This window comes from Adiantum capillus-veneris, chromosome 20 (genome assembly GCF_014529385.1).
Source record: "Adiantum capillus-veneris isolate H3 chromosome 20, ASM1452938v2, whole genome shotgun sequence".
In the NCBI taxonomy this organism is placed as follows: domain Eukaryota; kingdom Viridiplantae; phylum Streptophyta; class Polypodiopsida; order Polypodiales; family Pteridaceae; genus Adiantum; species Adiantum capillus-veneris.
The window spans coordinates 144057830-144077839 of record NC_140950.1 but is presented as its reverse complement, the minus strand read 5'-3'; the positions used below and the strand labels follow the sequence as shown (position 1 = coordinate 144077839).

General features: G+C 42.3%; 1 protein-coding gene across 1 annotated transcript in view; it reads right to left on the bottom strand.

Annotated features, from left to right (window-relative positions):
- Nucleotides 1–482: 482 nt before the first annotated feature.
- The window catches only part of LOC147433350 (uncharacterized), a 41828-nt gene continuing 22300 nt past the window's right edge, over nucleotides 483–20010 (bottom strand). Inside the window, exons 3-6 of the mRNA XM_086491764.1 lie at nucleotides 1169–1277; nucleotides 992–1072; nucleotides 799–903; nucleotides 483–719 (exon numbers count right to left, since the gene is read on the bottom strand). Coding sequence (XP_086347890.1) covers nucleotides 483–719; nucleotides 799–903; nucleotides 992–1072; nucleotides 1169–1231 — 486 coding nt within the window. The 5' untranslated portion in view covers nucleotides 1232–1277. The remainder of the gene's footprint in view (nucleotides 720–798; nucleotides 904–991; nucleotides 1073–1168; nucleotides 1278–20010) is intronic.

Genomic DNA, 20010 nt, shown 5'->3' with positions numbered 1-20010 from the left:
GACTTTACAAGCTAAAATAAAAATGAATAGACCTTGTAGAAAATTATGACAAAAGTTTGATATTGACATTTTGAGACAAACACATTAAAATCCTCAAACTTTGCACGTAGATCAACTAGAATTGTTAAAAGACATGGTATGGACACAGTTGGAGCACCTAGAACCTTGGTTTCAATGTGCTTGTATAGGACTTAAAATTTTCAAGAGATTTTGCATGACAAAAAAATCAAGATTGGGTTTAAGCAACAAGATTTAATTGAGTTAGGGATCCAAAAACATATCTACTCTCGTGGTTTTTACATATAGAACAAGTGTCTCATCTCCATCAGCTCATATACAAAACACATATACAAAACGAGTCTCATCAGCGCATATACAAAACGTGTCTCATCAGCGCATATACAAAAAAATTATCTACTCTCATCAGCCGCATATACAAAACGAGTCTCATCTCCATCCTCAAATATACAACAAACAAATCCCTAGTCTCTATCACTATATGAGCCGTGCTCACTACCAGAACAATCTCTAGCATCCGTGTGGTGACCAGCACTGTCATCTCTATCAGCATCACCCGTGGCACTACGACTGTGGATATCTCCAACCACGTCCCTAGGTCTGTCATCATTGACCGGATTGCCGCTCCTCTTAGCCTCTCGGCATCGCCCCTCTGCCTCCTGTCGAGCCACCTCTACTGGATCGGCGTCGCCATGTTGCTCCTGTATTAGTAGTGAAATCAAATAGCAACATATTACAATCTGCATGAAAAAAAAGTACAAAATAAACAATCATACTCACAAGTGGATCTCGCCTGTCAGAAAGTGTCGCGCACAAAGCCCGGTAGCCGTAGTACGTAGTGTACTCTATCTCCTGTATCGTAGGTGGACGACCATAGTCTTTGGTCTGCAGTAAGACAGAATCAAAGACTTGTTGTAAACTTCATTCGCTAATATTAGCTTTGAAAGTTCAAATTTGAAGGGTCTATACTCACAAATGTGGCCAGGAATCCGTCTCGTCCCATCCGGCCTAGTCTAGATGTGTGACCACTAGCCACTCTCTTTCGTGCTACCTCCTATGTAGATTTGATTATATAAAATAGCATACATTAGAGAATCGTATAGTAGATAAGTTTCTAATAATTATAGTATATGTTGGCAAAAACACACACCTTCTGCTGAGGAAAAGTGATGCGTAAGCGCATCTCCTTGCGGTAGTTCTGCCATGTCTCCATGCAAATAGACGCCTTCCTCTTGTTTGTCTCCACCAAACAGTAGTGTCTGCTTATTTTTCCATTAGAATAAGCGTTAGACTATACTGTAAGACTTGTTAGATTTCAACGTTATGTTACTTTTATTGAGTTCTTATTTTGTTCATTTGATAAATGTCTCTTGTTTTTATGCTAAATGCAAATTAGATTCGGATCGGTCAGAGGGTACACCGCCACCCCCAACTACTCGTGATCGGGATGCAAATGAACCCGTTTATGATGATTTGTACTACGACGAGTCTATTATATGTTGGTGCACTCGTTGTTGTGGCACATATCGGAGACCTAGACGGGAGTGTTTTTTACATCAGCTGGGTCAGAAAAAAAAGGACCAAAAAATCAAAAAATAAATAAATGAGAAAAGACTTGGGTTGCAAAACACCCAAAATTACTAGGTGAGCAGCCTTCACGGGCACTCACTGACACTTCTAGGGGATCCAAGTCATATGAACCTACGCTCTGGACGAGTGTTAGAGCACGAGCATATTGGTAGTGCCTCCATTTACGCGGGCACCCATTATTCCTCCACCCTAGGTTCTAGACCTTCGGCTAGGACTCAAGGTAGCGCGACCCAAGATCCTCATATCGCGTCTAGTGATTCTTCCTCTGACTACGAAGTCATGGAGGGGTATCCTACACCAAACCCTGATAGTTCAAGTCAAGACATGCATGCCATGGGCCCACGGCCCGGGTCCAGCGTGTTTAGCCGCTTAAAAGAGACCCTTAGTAGAGCTACTCGCTCCGAACATGCGGTTAATGAAATAAATGAAGGGAGTGGGGAAGTAAATTCGTCATTCATGTCTAAAATAGACCCTATGCTTCTTGAGAGTGTGCATGTGAATGTTCCATCCACTGCACCTCCTGATCCTTTAGGACTATCTCCCTCTGAGGTTTTACTACCCGATGGTAGGAGTCTTGCCGAAGTACAAGAGATCGAACGCTATATGCAAGCAACAAGGGAGAGGGAAATTAAGAACCTACGAAGGCTAGAACAAAGTCGAGCCCTGAAAGCAAAGGCTCCTATGACAAAAATCATGCCAGCCGAGCAACCGAGTGCTCCCAAGGTAGTGAGGCGGTCCGGGGCGGGCAACAAGAAGAGTGGCCTCTAGACACCCTTCAAGGCTCCCGTGCTGCTCAATGGGGCTGGGGCACAACACAACACAAACCAAAACAACAAACCCACCACCAAATCCCAACTACACAAGGGGCACCACCTAGTTTAAGAGCGAACTAGGACGCAAAAGAGGAGAATCGTTAGAGCAACCCACAAACAAGCAAGGAATTTACACTAACCCTAACACCAATGGAATACTCTCACACACTAAAAACAGAGAGAGAGAGAGAGAGAGAGAGAGAGAGAGAGAGAGAGAGAGAGAGAGAGAGAGAGAGAGATAGTGCTCGGGCTGCTTTGAAACGTATCGGCGATGATCAAGCAAACACAACTATATATTTAAGAAAGAGAGAGAAAGGGGGAGGGGGTGCTTGTTGCATTAATACCTTCTTACAAATCTGTCATGACAAAGCAAAGTGAGATTAGTACTTGTTCAACATAGCTTGCGTAAATTTCACCACAACACATCACAAGAAAAGCCACCCCAATCACTGTCTTAAGGCCAGGGGAGTCCTCTCCACCCTGTCGCCCTCTTACAGTATGTGGGATTTATGGCTAGATTGATGACAACACCAGAGACAAGCTATCAAGAACTTAACAAAAAAAACACCAAGACACTTACGCATCATTGTTGTCCATTACTTCAGGTTGGAAGGGAGACAAAGTATCCAAGCTTAGTCCAAATCCACCCTCCTTGATTCAGCGAATGTCGGGCTTACACTAGTAGGAGAAATGATAGATTTCCTACTCTCAATTGAATGATCACTCTCTCTCTTACAATGGCATAGATTTCCCTTGCTAATCCCCTATTACAACACATGCACATGCATAAGACAATGAGCTTCCACTCAAGAGCTCCTTCTAGAGAGGTTGAGCTTGGCTTCTCAAGCTATAGCATAGTGCTCTTGCTTATGGCTCCCCCTTTTATGCTAGCTACACCCTCCTTTTATAGCAATTTTGAAGGCTAGGGTTACTCCTCTAACCATGGTTGGGTTAGATTTTCAGCAATTTATCTAATTTCTTTTGCTTGGAATTATCAAGAAGTTGGTGGGGAAAGAGAGAGGAGAGAAATGGAGGTGATAGGACTTTTCATAGTGGGTTAGTGTTAGTAGAGTTAGTATTAATTTACAAATGGAATTGGATATTTACAATGGGAGTATCCATGTAGGATACAAATAAGGAAGAAAAACTCTTAAGAGGTAAGAAAAGGTGGATTTCTTACAAGGTTGATGCTCCAAGTGTCTTGAGTAGGGCCAATTTTGACGCTTGTTGTCGATCCACTAGCTTTGACGGTACATTTTTTCTCCACTCTTGACCTTCCTTGAGAGACAAGGTAATTGAAGCTGAGTAATCAACCACCATGATGCTGTCTTTTAAGAGAAGAGGCTGAATTTTGTGGTTTTTTGATAGATATGGATAATTTGGAGGAGGAAAAATGAGACTAGGTGGTCAATTTTGGAATGGAATTGTGTGTGGGAGGTATGAGTTCACCATGGTTTCTCTTATTCTTCAAGGTTGAGGAGAAGGTGAGTAGTGTGCAGAGAGGAGTGGTGAGAGAGATGGGGATGATGAGTGGAGAAGTGTGTGTGAAAGAGGAAAATGATAAAGTGGAAGAGAGAGTGTGGCTGCATAGCATGGGAAAACTGGGGTCCACTAAAAAAATCATAGCTCACAGCTGGTAGCTCCAAAAATCATGAAAAAATTTGGGGTGATTACTCAGAGGGTGGGCTACATTTTTTGTTTTGACCACCGCTCCAAATTCGGAGTGGAGATAGGTGTCAAAATTCTCACCAAAAAGCCTGTTTTTTAGGCCTGCAAAAGTCTTTTAGTGGTCCCCTCCTTTGTTGAATTTGTACAATGCATCCAAGAGTGAGCCCCTCCTTTGTCATATTATAATACAAAGCATTCAAGTTGCCCTTGACCCATGCATGGAGGAGGATTATTGGTGAAATAAGAAATATATACATGGTGGGACTAGTGTATGGACTATTCATGGACTTTAGCTCAATGAGCACATGGTGTTAGAATAATGAGTAAAAATAATAATAAAAATATGTAGGAGTTATGGATATGGAAAGATATTGGAATCATATGATATGGTCCCTCCTTGAATTATTTTGGGTGAAAGAGGAAAATGTATGCAAGTAAATAATATAATAAAAGTAACCAATGAGTAGAAATCAATTTTTTGTTTTCACGAGGGTGAGGGTGAAAATGTGGGAGTGATTTGTATAAAGGAAAAATATGAGGTTAGAGTATGTACATATTGGCAAAAAAATAAAATTATGGTGTAAGAGGATGAAAGAAGGTGTACATAGGTTTAATAAAACACACACCTAAGTAGAAATATTTAAATAAAATACCAAAATAATTATAAAAAATCCCTATATTTAGGCCATATATACAATGAAATATTTACACACAAAGAGGCCATAATATACTTTTATTTTTTTATTTTTTTTATTTTTTTTGGCGCACCTAGCCCAGTGACTAGCTAGCTGAGGGTTTTTAAGAAGATAAGGGAAAAGTCCCGTGACTCACGCACGCCTATGTACAGTGAAATGGTAGGGATAGCCACAGTGTTTGGGTGATTTTGGTAGGGTGAGGTAACTCACTGTGGAAATTACAGATAGCCAAAAAAACGGCTATCCTTAGCCCTCCCCCTGGATGATGGTATATTCATGTACCATCATAGAGCATCTTTTCCAAAGAGAGTGCTTCAGAGTCCTTGACGAGATCTTCATTGTTTAGCCCCTCAGAATTTTGGCTGGAGTTACACTCATGCTTCATGTAACAATACTGACATAAGACAGCGGCCTTTGGACAGATCTTTGGTAGATCCTTTGGTAGAAGGCGACTCAAATAGGGCTTCAAGCGATACCCGTTTACTTTCCTGGAGTGCTCTTTACCATTCAAGTCCATAAGCTGATAGTAACTTGAATTGAAAGCCTTCTTGACTATGTATGGCCCTTGCCATCTTGTTTCAAACTTGGCATCAAAATGATTGTCAAGTCGATTGTCATACCTTAGCACAAGCTCTCCTTCCTTGATGCCTTTGTCCTTCAGTTTCTTGTCGTGCGTTTCTTTCGCTTGTGTGGCTTTCCTCTTGTAGCACTCATATGCTGCTTCTCTTTTCCACTCAAGCTCCACTAACGTAAGAAGTCGATCCATCCATACCTCTTGACCATCTTGTGCTCCTTTGCCATGAAGTCGCATTGTTGGAATGTTGAGCTCGATAGGCTGCAAAGCCTCTTGACCATAGACCAAGTGAAATGGTGTGAACTCCGTGGCTTCCCTATATGTGGTTCGATATGCCCACAAGGCACCATCCAAGAAGTCATCCCATAATTTTGTCTTGTTTTGCACCATCTTTCTAATGATTCCTGCACTGACACCATTAGCCTTCTCCACCAAACCATTTGACTGTGGGTAGTATGGTGTGCTATGACGATGTAGAATGTGAAGCTCTTCACAAACTTCTGTGAGCAATCCTTTTCTAAACCCTGGACCATTATCAGAAACAATCTCCAAAGGTGTGCCAAATCTACAACAAATGTGAGTGTAGACGAATTTGCTCACTGTCTTCTCATTTACCTTTGCCACACTTTGTGCTTCCACCCACCTAGTCATATAGTCTACAGCCACTAGAATGTAGAGTTTACCATTTTTTGTCCTAGGCAGAGGACCCATAGCATCAATGCCCCACTTTTCAAAGGGTCCATTTGCAAGCACTATTTGCCTCGGGCCATGCACCAACCTTCTATTTCCATTTATCTGACAAGTGTGACAGCTTTTACACCAATGTTGAACATCCACATGCAAACTTGGCCAAACATACCCCGAAAACAAAATCTTCTTCACAGTTAATTCTTGGGCAAAATGACCACCACATGCCTCTTCATGCAAACCTTTTAGAATGGCTGGAATTTCCTTGATAGTTGGTACTCGTCTGCACACTTGATCCTTCCCTCTTTGATAGAGGGAGCCTTCTAGGAAGAGATATACGCTTGCCTTCTTCATGAGTCTCCTCTTCTGAGCTTTTGTGAAGTCTGGTGGAAACTCACCCTCCAAAATGTAGCCAATGATGGGAGCCAATGACTCCAATCCCTGGTACCTCAGTTGCTTCACAGCAGCCCCCACCATGATGACCTGCACTTCTTTCTTTACACATGCAACGGCTTGTTGTGCAAGTAAATCAGCATCTTCATTCTGTTTCCTAGGAATATGATATAGTTGCACTTCTTCAAATTGATTAAACAATCTACGAATGGCATGAACTTTTGTCCGTAAGCTCTCATTCTTGCATGCCCAAATGCCTAAAATCTGTTTAACAATGAGAAGTGCATCTCCCTTTACCATGAGGCGTTGTATCCCTTGGCCAATGCACATCTTCAAACCTTGAAGTAGAGTGTCATATTCTGCTTCATTGTTGCTAGCTGAACTTGGTAGATTGAACTTCTCTTTCATGACCACCTCTCCACTTGGGTTGAGCAACACTAGCCCTCCCCCTGCTTTTCCTGTGGCTCGACGAAAAGCTCCATCAAAGAACAAAGTAAAAGCATTAGGAATACTTTTTGGTGGTGGCAATGGTAGGGTCTTTACTTCAGGCACCTTAATCTCCTTTTCGTGCACCCTATAAGTGAGAATCCCTGCCAATTGTGCACGCACACTATCTTCTACCTTGAAAGAGTATTGAAACTCTTGCAACTCCATAATCCACTTTGAGATCCTAGTACTAAGATTCATTTGAGATGACACCCAAGGGAACAAATTTTCTGCAGTGAGAATTACAAAAGGTTTTGGTAGCAGGTAGGATCTAAACTTTCTCACCGCAAACATGAGAGAAAGCATCATGAGTTCTGCTTCTGTGTAGTCTCTCTCCAAAGCATTCATGACCCTACTAGCAAAGTAGATGGGTCGCATCCTTGTACTGTGGGGATCTTGTTGTAGCAACACAGCACCAATTGTCTCTTTCCCAGCACTAGAGCTAACAAAGAATGTGTACTCCCAACAAGGAGGCATGAGTGTTGGTAGCTCTGACAAAATGACTTTAATGTTACAAAAGTACTCTTCAAGCTCATCAGACCATGCAAATTCTACTTGTTGTGTCAACTTTTGCAAAGGGTGAAGTAACTCCGAGGCTAAGTGAATGAAGCGTGACATATACTTCACCTTTTGAATGAATGAGATGACCTCCTTAAGACTCTTGGGTGATGGTAGCTCAATAAGATCCTTTGCCTTCGAAGGATCCACTTCAATGCCTTTGTAAGAAACTTTATGACCAAGCAAGATTACTTCATCCTCACCTATATGGCACTTGTCGGGGTTGAGTTGACCTCACATGTCGTAGAGCTTCTTTAAACCTTCTTCTACCCTTTGCAGATGCAATGATTTTGAGCTATAAATACAGAAATCATCAATGAACACCCTAATTGACTTTCCAAAGAATGCTTGAAACACCATATTCATGAAACGTTGGAATGTTGCAGGAGCATTTGTCAGAAGAAATGGCATGACTCTAAAAGCATAACAACCCCAAGGAGTGATAAAGGTTGTTTTCAATTGATCCTCCAGTGCAATCCCTATTTGAAAGTAACCTGAGTAACCATCGCACACAGTGTACTTCTCATGACCAGCTACCTCATTTAGTATCTCATCCTGGAATGGGAGGGGAAAGCGATCTATCTTTGTTGCCTCATTGAGGGACGGTAATCCACACACACCCTCCACTTGCCGTTCTTCTTAGGAGTGACAACAACAGGAGAGACCCACTCTGAATTCTCCACTGGATAAATGGACCCTGCTGCTAGAAGCTTTCTTACCTCCTTGAGTAGAGCCTGCTCTTTAATGACTCCTAGCCTTCGTAGCTTTTGAGCCTTAGGTGTGGCCTCTGGCTTCAACTCAATCTTGTGTTGAACAACATCTACTCCACGCACGTCGGTGTAGTCTTTCGCAAAAAGCCTAGGAAACTTCCTTAGCACACATTTGAACTCCTCTCTTTCATCCTTTGTAAGTGTTGTTGATAGCATACCTTCCAACATCCCTTCATCTTGATCACCTTCGTTCTCTTGAGGACCTACCTCCTCCAAGCCTTGACAAGAGGTCTCTTGGTTGCTTGGCTTAAACCTTACCCCCATGACTTCGATGGAAGACTCCTCTTCAGTAATGCTGCCGCTACTTTCTTCTTCTGAAGTGCTATCGGTCCAACCTTCTTCCGTATCACTTTGAGATGATTCTTCATGGAGCTCCTCTTGGCATTGCTCCTTCATGTCAAAGACAACCTTCTTGTGATTGTCATTCCTGCAAATTAGCTTTCCACTCTCCCAATCCTGCAAAGCTCGCATTTTCATTAGCCATGGTCTTCCTAGGATAAATGGGTAACCATTTCCCTTGGTAGACATGACATAGAAATCCACTGCCTTCTTAATGCCAAAGGCCTCCACAAAAACATTTTTACAAATGCCTACGCACCTAGCCTTGCTATTGTTTGCCATCTTGACCCTAATTTCAGGTGTCTCATGGATGTGCATGCCTAGTTTTTGCATGAGTCCCTCTGTCATGATGCAAATTTGTGCACCCCCATCCACTAGACCTTTCCTAACCAATCTCCCTTTGATGTAACAGTCTAGCACCGGTGTAATGTCCTCATTCATTTCAGCTTGTGCAATTTTTACAACAGGCACACTCTCTTTTACCTTTCTCCTAGTGCTAACTGCCCTTGCTAAATCCCTCCTAACTTGTGGACATAATGCAAGAAATTGAGGCCATGAAATATCAGGACCCTTACCTCTCATGTCTTCCAACAAGTTGTACGGAGCCATACCATGTCCAAGAGGGAAGTCTTGGAGATTGATACGACGTCGAGTCCTCTTAGCTTCCTTGGTCTCTTTTGCCTTCTTGCCTTGTCCATGGTCACTCTGTGATGTGACTCCTTCTTTCTCTTTACCTTTTCCTCGGCCACGCTTAATTCCATTGGCTTCCATGTCAACCTCATTTGAATTTGTCACCTCTACCACATGCACATTTGGATCTGGCAAAGGTGGAACTCCTTCTACCCCTTGTGGAGGTGGTCTTGGTCCATTTGGCCTTTGTAGAAGCCTTGGTTGTTGACCAATTCCTTCACCTGCATTCATCACTGGGTAATTCAAGTTAGGCCTCCCTGGCTCCCCACGGGGCCAAGGACAATTATACATCCCATGTCCAGACTCTCCGCAATTCCAACATTGCAAGACTCTCCTAGGTCGTGGATCTCGCTCTTCAGACTTCTTTGCTTGTCCCTTTGGACCTACAGCTTGTGCAAGGTGAATTGACAGGCTGCTTAAAGATTCGTTTAACTTCTCAATTACTTCCGCCGTTACCTCAGGAAGCTCCCTCGATGTTGATGCTTGTGACTTACCTTTGGGTCTAAGACCTTCCATTGGAACCTCTCCCCTTAAGCACTTGAGTTTCCTATACTTCTCAGCAGCCCTAGTTTCAGCTGCATCAAAAGTAGCAGGTGCACCCGCCTCAACTTTTACCTTAAGGTCAGGAAAGAGTCCGGCTATGAACCTCTCCTTCTTTAAAAATTCTGCACCATCGCCAGGGTTAGCAACATTTCGTATCCATAGAGCCCAAAGACGTAGAAACTCTTGCTTGTACAAGTAGTAGTCATCTAAGTCTTTTTGCTTATGAGAAACAATGTCTTGCCATAGTTTTTGAGTGTTTTGGGGATCAAAGAAGTATCTCTTAAAACGATTCAAAACTTCTGTGTAATTCCCCTTAACTTCCTCAGGCAAAGAGTCAAACCAAGTACTAGCATCTTTCCTAAGGACCACCTCAAACATTTCTACACGTTCTTGATCGGTTACTATCCTCTTGATACGGCAAGACATCTTGAAATTTGCTAAAAATAATTTTGCATCCTCTCCAGGCTCTCCAAAGAAAAGAGGATATCCAGACATTTGGCGTTGGCTCTCCATTATTATGAAAGATTACAATACGAGTTACAATAAGGGATACAATAGAGATCTAGAACCACTCGCCTGCAAATGAAGAAGTGAGAAAATACCACTCTAGGTTTTCTTCTTCAGCTATCCAAGCTTCAATAAGGTCTCGATTTGTTTGATCAAAACAAAAGGGTAGACTATTGATGAGCTCTAAGAAGGGTTGAAATTCTTCAAAGCTAAGGCGATAAACAGAAATCTCTAGAACTTCATTTTCTGGATCCAAAAGAGCAACCACGTCCCAAGTGATAAATTGCACTTGCTCTACAATTCCCAATGCACAAGCGGTTTGTATAAAAACTAGATCTTCATGCTCGTCGAAGGCCGTGAGAAAGTAGCAATTGACTAGGAGCTCCTTTCCTTCGAGTTCCACACAGTCGGAGTGAGGCAACCTTCTCACAATTTCATAAAGAACATCCTCATCAAGTCCAATCAAGTTTGCAAGATTTAAAGACTCCACTTGTGCTACAAAATTCCTGGACAAAAACTCCTTAGGATTATGGTTAAATCATTCAAAAGCATAAAGAGATTTACAATGTCTCTATGAACAAAGTGTCATAGAAAGTAGAGAAGGATGAGAATTTATACAAATTTGCAATCTTCTCTATGCTCTCTTTATTAAGACAAGCTCTGAATAGCTCCCTATCTCCTTTGTTGAAAGCGAAAGGAAGACTATTAATAAGACGCAAATGAGGGAAAAATTCACCAAATGTGAGTCTATGAAGCATGAACTCTGGCCGCAAGTTTCCTGAAGAGTCTTCCTCAATGGTGAAATGCACTCGCCAAACGCCAAATTTCACTCTATTTACCAATCTTAGGGCACACACTAGTTGGATGAATGCGCGGTCTTCCTTAGTGCCCAACAACAAGAGGAAAATGGAATCAACGCGTAGGACCTTCCGTCTTAACTTCACCACCCTCTTGTTATGAGGGAGACGCCTTACTACTTGCTCCTGCAACTCAATTGGTAATAGAGCTAGATCTCTAAGGATTGAACTTTCACTGCACACACATTCCCAGTTAGAACAAATGATCGTTTTTTTGTTTCTTGTAACAACTTGGACAAAGAAAAAACAAACATACACACTACTTTGCCGGGCTGCACTTCATTTTAAAATAAAATGAACACATGTACATCAAAAGAAGTGTGGTAGTTGATGAGAGGTAGAATGACAGGGTTTGGTGATGCAAGAATTTCTCCTGCTCTTTGGGCACCAAACATGAACACCATTCGTTGTTGAAAATGGATCTTTCTACTAATTGCAACGTTTATTCTAATGTGTGGAGTAAAATGAAAGGGAAAAACCTCTATTCCTGGGCCATTATCCATGGCCTATGCATGTCCTAATGCTTAAAACAAAACAAAAATATAGACGTCCAAACTAAGGTCGTACCTAATGAGAGGCAAAATAAAAGGATTTACTGAAGCGTTTATCTCGGCCAACCTAAGAGGACCTAAAATTCTACGAATGACACGTTGAAATTGCAACTTAGTACTAACAATTATGTGTACCTTTTGCCTTACAATGGGAATGAAGGGATCATACAAAGCTTCGTGATTCATGCAAACTACTTGACTATGCTAAAGGTTGATTCTACAAAAAAATACACAAGCCGTCCTCAGTGGGGGCACCAATTTGAGGCGGTCCGGGGCGGGCAACAAGAAGAGTGGCCTCTAGACACCCTTCAAGGCTCCCGTGCTGCTCAATGGGGCTGGGGCACAACACAACACAAACCAAAACAACAAACCCACCACCAAATCCCAACTACACAAGGGGCACCACCTAGTTTAAGAGCGAACTAGGACGCAAAAGAGGAGAATCGTTAGAGCAACCCACAAACAAGCAAGGAGTTTACACTAACCCTAACACCAATGGAATACTCTCACACACTAAAACACGAGAGAGAGAGAGAGAGAGAGAGAGAGAGAGAGAGAGAGAGAGAGAGAGAGAGAGAGAGAGAGAGAGAGTGCTCGGGCTGCTTTGAAACGTATCGGTGATGATCAAGCAAACACAACTATATATTTAAGAAAGAGAGAGAAAGGGGGAGGGGGTGCTTGTTGCATTAATACCTTCTTACAAATCTGTCATGACAAAGCAAAGTGAGATTAGTACTTGTTCAACATAGCTTGCGTAAATTTCACCACAACACATCACAAGAAAAGCCACCCCAATCACTGTCTTAAGGCCAGGGGAGTCCTCTCCACCCTGTCGCCCTCTTACAGTATGTGGGATTTATGGCTAGATTGATGACAACACCAGAGACAAGCTATCAAGAACTTAACAAAAAAAACACCAAGACACTTACGCATCATTGTTGTCCATTACTTCACGTTGGAAGGGAGAAAAAGTATCCAAGCTTAGTCCAAATCCACCCTCCTTGATTCAGCGAATGTCGGGCTTACACTAGTAGGAGAAATGATAGATTTCCTACTCTCAATTGAATGATCACTCTCTCTCTTACAATGGCATAGATTTCCCTTGCTAATCCCCTATTACAACACATGCATATGCATAAGACAATGAGCTTCCACTCAAGAGCTCCTTCTAGAGAGGTTGAGCTTGGCTTCTCAAGCTATAGCATAGTGCTCTTGCTTATGGCTCCCCCCTTTTATGCTAGCTACACCCTCCTTTTATAGCAATTTTGAAGGCTAGGGTTACTCCTCTAACCATGGTTGGGTTAGATTTTCAGCAATTTATCTAATTTCTTTTGCTTGGAATTATCAAGAAGTTGGTGGGGAAAGAGAGAGGAGAGAAATGGAGGTGATAGGACTTTTCATAGTGGGTTAGTGTTAGTAGAGTTAGTATTAATTTACAAATGGAATTGGATATTTACAATGGGAGTATCCATGTAGGATACAAATAAGGAAGAAAAACTCTTAAGAGGTAAGAAAAGGTGGATTTCTTACAAGGTTGATGCTCCAAGTGTCTTGAGTAGGGCCAATTTTGACGCTTGTTGTCGATCCACTAGCTTTGACGGTACATTTTTTCTCCACTCTTGACCTTCCTTGAGAGACAAGGTAATTGAAGCTGAGTAATCAACCACCATGATGCTGTCTTTTAAGAGAAGAGGCTGAATTTTGTGGTTTTTTGATAGATATGGATAATTTGGAGGAGGAAAAATGAGACTAGGTGGTCAATTTTGGAATGGAATTGTGTGTGGGAGGTATGAGTTCACCATGGTTTCTCTTATTCTTCAAGGTTGAGGAGAAGGTGAGTAGTGTGCAGAGAGGAGTGGTGAGAGAGATGGGGATGATGAGTGGAGAAGTGTGTGTGAAAGAGGAAAATGATAAAGTGGAAGAGAGAGTGTGGCTGCATAGCATGGGAAAACTGGGGTCCACTAAAAAAATCATAGCTCACAGCTGGTAGCTCCAAAAATCATGAAAAAATTTGGGGTGATTATTCAGAGCGTGGGCTACATTTTCTCTTTTGACCACCGCTCCAAATTCGGAGTGGAGATAGGTGCCAAAATTCTCACCAAAAAGCCTGTTTTTTAGGCCTGCAAAAGTCTTTTAGTGGTCCCCTCCTTTGTTGAATTTGTACAATGCATCCAAGAGTGAGCCCCTCCTTTGTCATATTATAATACAAAGCATTCAAGTTGCCCTTGACCCATGCATGGAGGAGGATTATTGGTGAAATAAGAAATATATACATGGTGGGACTAGTGTATGGACTATTCATGGACTTTAGCTCAATGAGCACATGGTGTTAGAATAATGAGTAAAAATAATAATAAAAATATGTAGGAGTTATGGATATGGAAAGATATTGGAATCATATGATATGGTCCCTCCTTGAATTATTTTGGGTGAAAGAGGAAAATGTATGCAAGTAAATAATATAATAAAAGTAACCAATGAGTAGAAATCAATTTTTTGTTTTCACGAGGGTGAGGGTGAAAATGTGGGAGTGATTTGTATAAAGGAAAAATATGAGGTTAGAGTATGTACATATTGGCAAAAAAATAAAATTATGGTGTAAGAGGATGAAAGAAGGTGTACATAGGTTTAATAAAACACACACCTAAGTAGAAATATTTAAATAAAATACCAAAATAATTATAAAAAATCCCTATATTTAGGCCATATATACAATGAAATATTTACACACAAAGAGGCCATAATATACTTCTTTTTTTTTTTTTGGCTCACCTAGCCCAGTGACTAGCTAGCTGAGGGTTTTTAAGAAGATAAGGGAAAAGTCCCGTGACTCACGCACGCCTATGTACAGTGAAATGGTAGGGATAGCCACAGTGTTTGGGTGATTTTGGTAGGGTGAGGTAACTCACTGTGGAAATTACAGATAGCCGAAAAAACGGCTATCAGTAGCAGTCACGGAGGGGCAAGCGATGGGGAGCAATAATGCTTCCACTTCGAGGGAAACCTCCAGCACGCTAGGCCTAGATGGGATATTCCTAAACGAAAATTGGGAGTATGACCTACAGTCAAAAGCTTTAACTGATCGGTAAACAGGACACACCTATCATGTGGGTTGGTTAGATGTTCTACAATCCACATCGAGTGCTACTAGCATAGATGAGCAACAACAAAAAGTCTGTGATGTCCTCCATAGGATTGTCGAGTTAGAAAGACAGAACACAGGGATCAACATGCCTTCAACAAGCCTAATGAGATTCTTGGATACGGGAAAGGCCAACCAACCAACCCTATCACAAATGGAGACTCCCTCAGTGAGCCCCATTGATCCTCCATATGTTGTTTCGCCAGGAGCCTCAGTACAATCTGAGCCCACAAGTGGCAGCTTTACCTTCCCAGATCTAGCTCATCTTTCTCTTAATGACACTACGGCTACCATGCATATCCCAGTGGTGAGCATGACAAGAAGTACACCATGGAGTTCATTTGTTAACACTGCGCCGATGCCTAGTAGCACAGTGCCCCCAACTATACCTACATGTATGTATCAATCATGTGCACCTGTCGTACCTCAGCCTCATGTAGCTCCTACACCTCAGATTATTCCAAGAGCTTACAATCCACAATGGCATTATCCAAGCTCTTATACAAGTGGAGCCATGCCATTTAATAATAACATGCCATATCAGGCACCCCCTATGCCTAGGGCCATGCCTATAAACTTTGGACCACCGTCTGGTACACCACCATACGAAATATGGGACCCAAGAGCCGCGCGTATGCCAAGGCCAAGGCCAACTCCCATCTCACATGTGGTTTTAGGAGCACATACACCCATTATACCTGCTCAAATAGGAGATTTGGTAGCATTTGCTCAAACTATCGGTCGCTCTATTGCGGAGAACATGCGTAGTGCACGTGATAGAGAGCCTAGGAGCAAGGTAGCTCAAGTAGCTAAGCTCACACAGACATTCAGTGGAGACGGAGATGCTAGAAAGCATATGGAAGTCTTTGAACATGTGTGCGATTCCTTGGAAGAGCACAATGAGCTACATAAGTGTAAGGCTTTGAGTTTGACCCTAAGCGGAAAGGCTAGGGATTGGTATATAATCTTAAGAGTAGAAGAGAAATTGATCTACTCTAATCTTAGGAGACTGTTCTTAAAAGAATACATACGAGAGGGAGTACTTTGGGGTGTAGCCTCTCAGCTCCAGAAAGCCCAACGAGAAGAAGGTGAATCCGTGAGAGACTTCATTAGTGGCCTAAAGAATTTGAATTCTCGATGCAATCCAAACGAGCGATTCAACAACAACCAATTTCTCGATAGATTCATCAGGGGACTACGACATGAAAGTATCTATAATGGCCTAGTCATTAGGTATCACTACTTGGGAAGAAGTCACCATGAATGCAATCCAATTGGAGGATAATTTAATGATTGCAGGAGAAAGAGTGTCTGTCGAGCCGAAGTCTAGTAGCTCGCAAGCGTCAGGGCATAAGCCAATGAAGATAAAGCCAATCGTGAAAGAGCAAACGATATCTGAGATGACTCTGGCAGATCTCACCAAGGCCATCCAAGAAAGCCTTAGGGGTAATCGTGCTCCACAAAACACTCATATGTATCCAAGAAGGGAGCAACAATGGTGCTCAATTTGCTTGGGCCCACATACTACGAGTGAAGGCCCTACTTTCAGAGTAAAGTTTAACGAGACTTGTAACGCGTGTGGTAGGTATGGCCATCAAGCAAAGGATTGCCTAATGCTTAAACGCATCATGGAAAATAGACCGCCTATAGCTTGGGCAGACTCACCTCGAGTTCCTGCATTGATGCCTACCCTTCCCATGGAGCAACAATTGCCATTACAGCACATGGTCCCTAGAACCCAAAATGTGGTCCAAACCACACTGTTGCCACCTCCAGTGCTAGGACTGCAACCCCCTCATCCAAGAGTTACACCAATGAACCAAATAGATTGCGAGTCATCTAGTACTTATGTAGATTGGGAAGAGGACATAGACTCTAGTATCACCTATGGAGTCGACATGCTTGAGGAGTGTCCCATGTACTATATGGAAGACCATTAGGGACAAATAAAACCGGTATATCAAGCTACTACGCTAGCAGCAGGAGGCCAAAACATTAATAGTTTTTCCAGGAGACCACCTCTTCAGTGCTACGAATGTGGTGGACCACATCGAGTAGCTGAGTGCCCAATTAGAATGCAAAAGAATGTTGCACTAATACAAACAAGTCAAGGGAGTGCATTGGCAATGCCAATACTCACTTGTAATCGTTGTGGCATAGATCATTTGATCGCACAGTGTCCTAACAATCCAAACGTGCCGAAAATCACACCATTGAACTTAATAGAGATTGTTGATGGGACACCACCAACTATAAACATAGCACTAGTGAATGCACTCACACGGTCGATGCTCCAAAAGCAAAATTACATCCTCGAAGAGAGAGATGCTGCATCCATTGGCCGAGCGAGAAAGAAGAAAACACGAAGAAAGAAATCCCTTAATGCTTGTAGCTCAAAACCTAGTTCAAAGAGTAACATAGGGACAGGAGAGGATCCCGTGTATATGAATGACCCTGAGGATGACTCAGATTCGATAGAGACCACGGAGACCAAAACTGTTACTACAAAGGAAAAAGCCAATGAGGAGGATCACGAGAGGGAATTACGACGAACACCAAAAGAGTATTCAAAGTTAAACCACCTAGTTGCGAACCCCCAAGATAAGCCACGAGAGACAAAAAATGAGGATTGCAAGAGAAAGATTGGAACCTATCCAAACCCAGCAGTGGAAATTGAACGAGTCCAACAACTGAGGAGTTTGGTGGAAGAAACTCAACGAACATTAGAACCTGAACCCAAACATATCAAGATGTCAGACACAGTGTTTCCCACACAAGTTCAACCTCACAAGAACTACAGGCCGTTAGCTATACCCAGTATCATTCGGGAAGAGAGTGAGGGTAGGACATCTGAGAGTGGACACACACCTTTCCTACTAGAGAGAATGTTTGGTGAGGGAATGCTCGACCCCCTTGAGGAAGTGGAGATTCCATCTTCACCATTCTCTTGTCAGGGTCCTATGTCCCACAAGATGCCATTAAATGTTGCCAAATTGATGGATTTCATGTCTTCAGAAGTTAGAACCACCATCATGTCCAAACTATATAAAGACCCCGAGCTAGTCTCAGCTCTTCGAGCCTTCCTCAATGGAGAATTATAGGCTGGATTACCACAGTTTGCACATATGAACAAACCTGACTCGGTAATGAATGATGAGGAACATTTAGCACCACCATCTGACCTAGCGGGACATGAATCTGTAATTGAAATACCCGTTAACAAGTTGGGGCAATACTTTGAAGGTGATGAATCTAATGCTACTCTACCAATCACTACTAAAGGATTAACTGTAAAGGGGGTCCTTGATGGTGGTGCGGGAGTCAGCATGGTGACAAAGAGTTGTTGGGAGTCTATGGGGCGACCTCACCTTGAAGCCACAAGCGTAGTGGTAAAAATGGCTAATGGATCTATTGTTACGCCTATTGGAATGCTAAAGGATCTCAGGATCAAGGTCTTGGGACACAAGGTAAGGCAGACTTTCATTGTTATGGATTTTTCCAAGCATCCTATGTCATTTGAGATGATCTTAGGGCGTCCATTCATGAGGGAAGCAAAAATGGTGCATGACTGGTCCAAAAACCTCGTCTACTTACAGTTCCAAGACTTTGTCATTCGAGTTGATCTTTTATGTGGTTGAACGCATCCTCTAGGAAATAAATTCATCATTGGTAATCGATCAGACACAACAATTCACTCAACTCCATTACAGTATTATTACACGTGTAATGAAGACACGGATATTGGGGAGAACTCTCCTTATATGGATATCCTACCCGGAATGGCTGAGTCAGACAATGTCGATTGGGTGCACCTAGCGGCAACTATAGATACATGGGGAGCTAGAGGAACAACCTGGGTAACACTAGATGGGGAAAAGATACCACACATTGCACCAGTAAACATGTTAGGTGTAGCGCATATAACATCCGATGATAAGAAAGAGGCACACCTACCTGAGAGTGAAACTGATGATTCCTCAAAGGCTTCACGCCAATACACATCAGAAATGGAATCTCAGGGAGAAATGGATTCAGAACTTGAGGAAACATCAAGTGAACCAAGTATAAAAACTGAACACTCAAGGCCTAGTACGACCATCTATGGTAATTTATATGAGAGTGAAGAAGATACAAGCGAAGACCTATCAGGCGAGTTGAGTTCAAACATTTACCAAAATCAAAACCTTAACAAGAAACAAAGGTCATATAAGAGACGAAGATATCGAGCAAATGTGAGAGCTAGGATAAACAAGGAAAGATCTACTGCAAAATGGCTTAGCTATCTAGGGGCATGTGATGCTCATCGAAAGCTAGTAGACAATTGGGGTGAACATCTCCATAGTGTCATGTGGTGCAGCCCGCGATCCATTGACCTCGCTCAATTGGAGGTTACAGAGCCGAATTGAGTCGAATTATAAGATAACGTCAAAACCGAGAGTTAGCACAACAACAAAAGGAGGCAGAACTAAAAGAAAGGTCTCCGTCAGGACAAGAGCCTGCTGAATTACATACAGATCCTGAACATTTTAAATCTTATACCACGAGGGAGCGAAAGGTTGTGTATGCCAAAGCCCAACGAATACCTACCAATGGAAGCAGTGGAGTCTATGATGGTCCAGCGGTAGTTAAAGAGATAGAATTAGCAGAACCAGGTGAGGAGTCTAAACCAGTCTTTATTGCTCTAGACCTTACCAAAACTGAAGAGGCTGTACTTAAGGAGCTCCTCAAGGAATACAAGGATATCTTTGCTTGGACATATCATGACATGAAGGGCGTTCCACCTTTAGTGGTGCAACATACAATTCCCATGATCAACATTGCTAAACCCGTCCAGCAACGACCCTATCCAATGAATCCTAAGTACGCCAAAATTGTACAAGAGGAGATTGAAAAACTTATCCAATGTGGATTCATATACCCTATTAAGCACTCAGAATGGGTTTCTCCAATAGTCATTGTGCCAAAAAAGAATGGGAAACTAAGAGTGTGCGTGGACCTAAAGAAAGTTAATGCAGCTACTAGGAGAGATCATTATCCCTTGCCATATTTAGAACATGTGCTTGAAAGAGTTGCGGGCAAGGAAGATTATAGATTTTTATATGGGTACTCTGGTTACAATCAAATCACAAT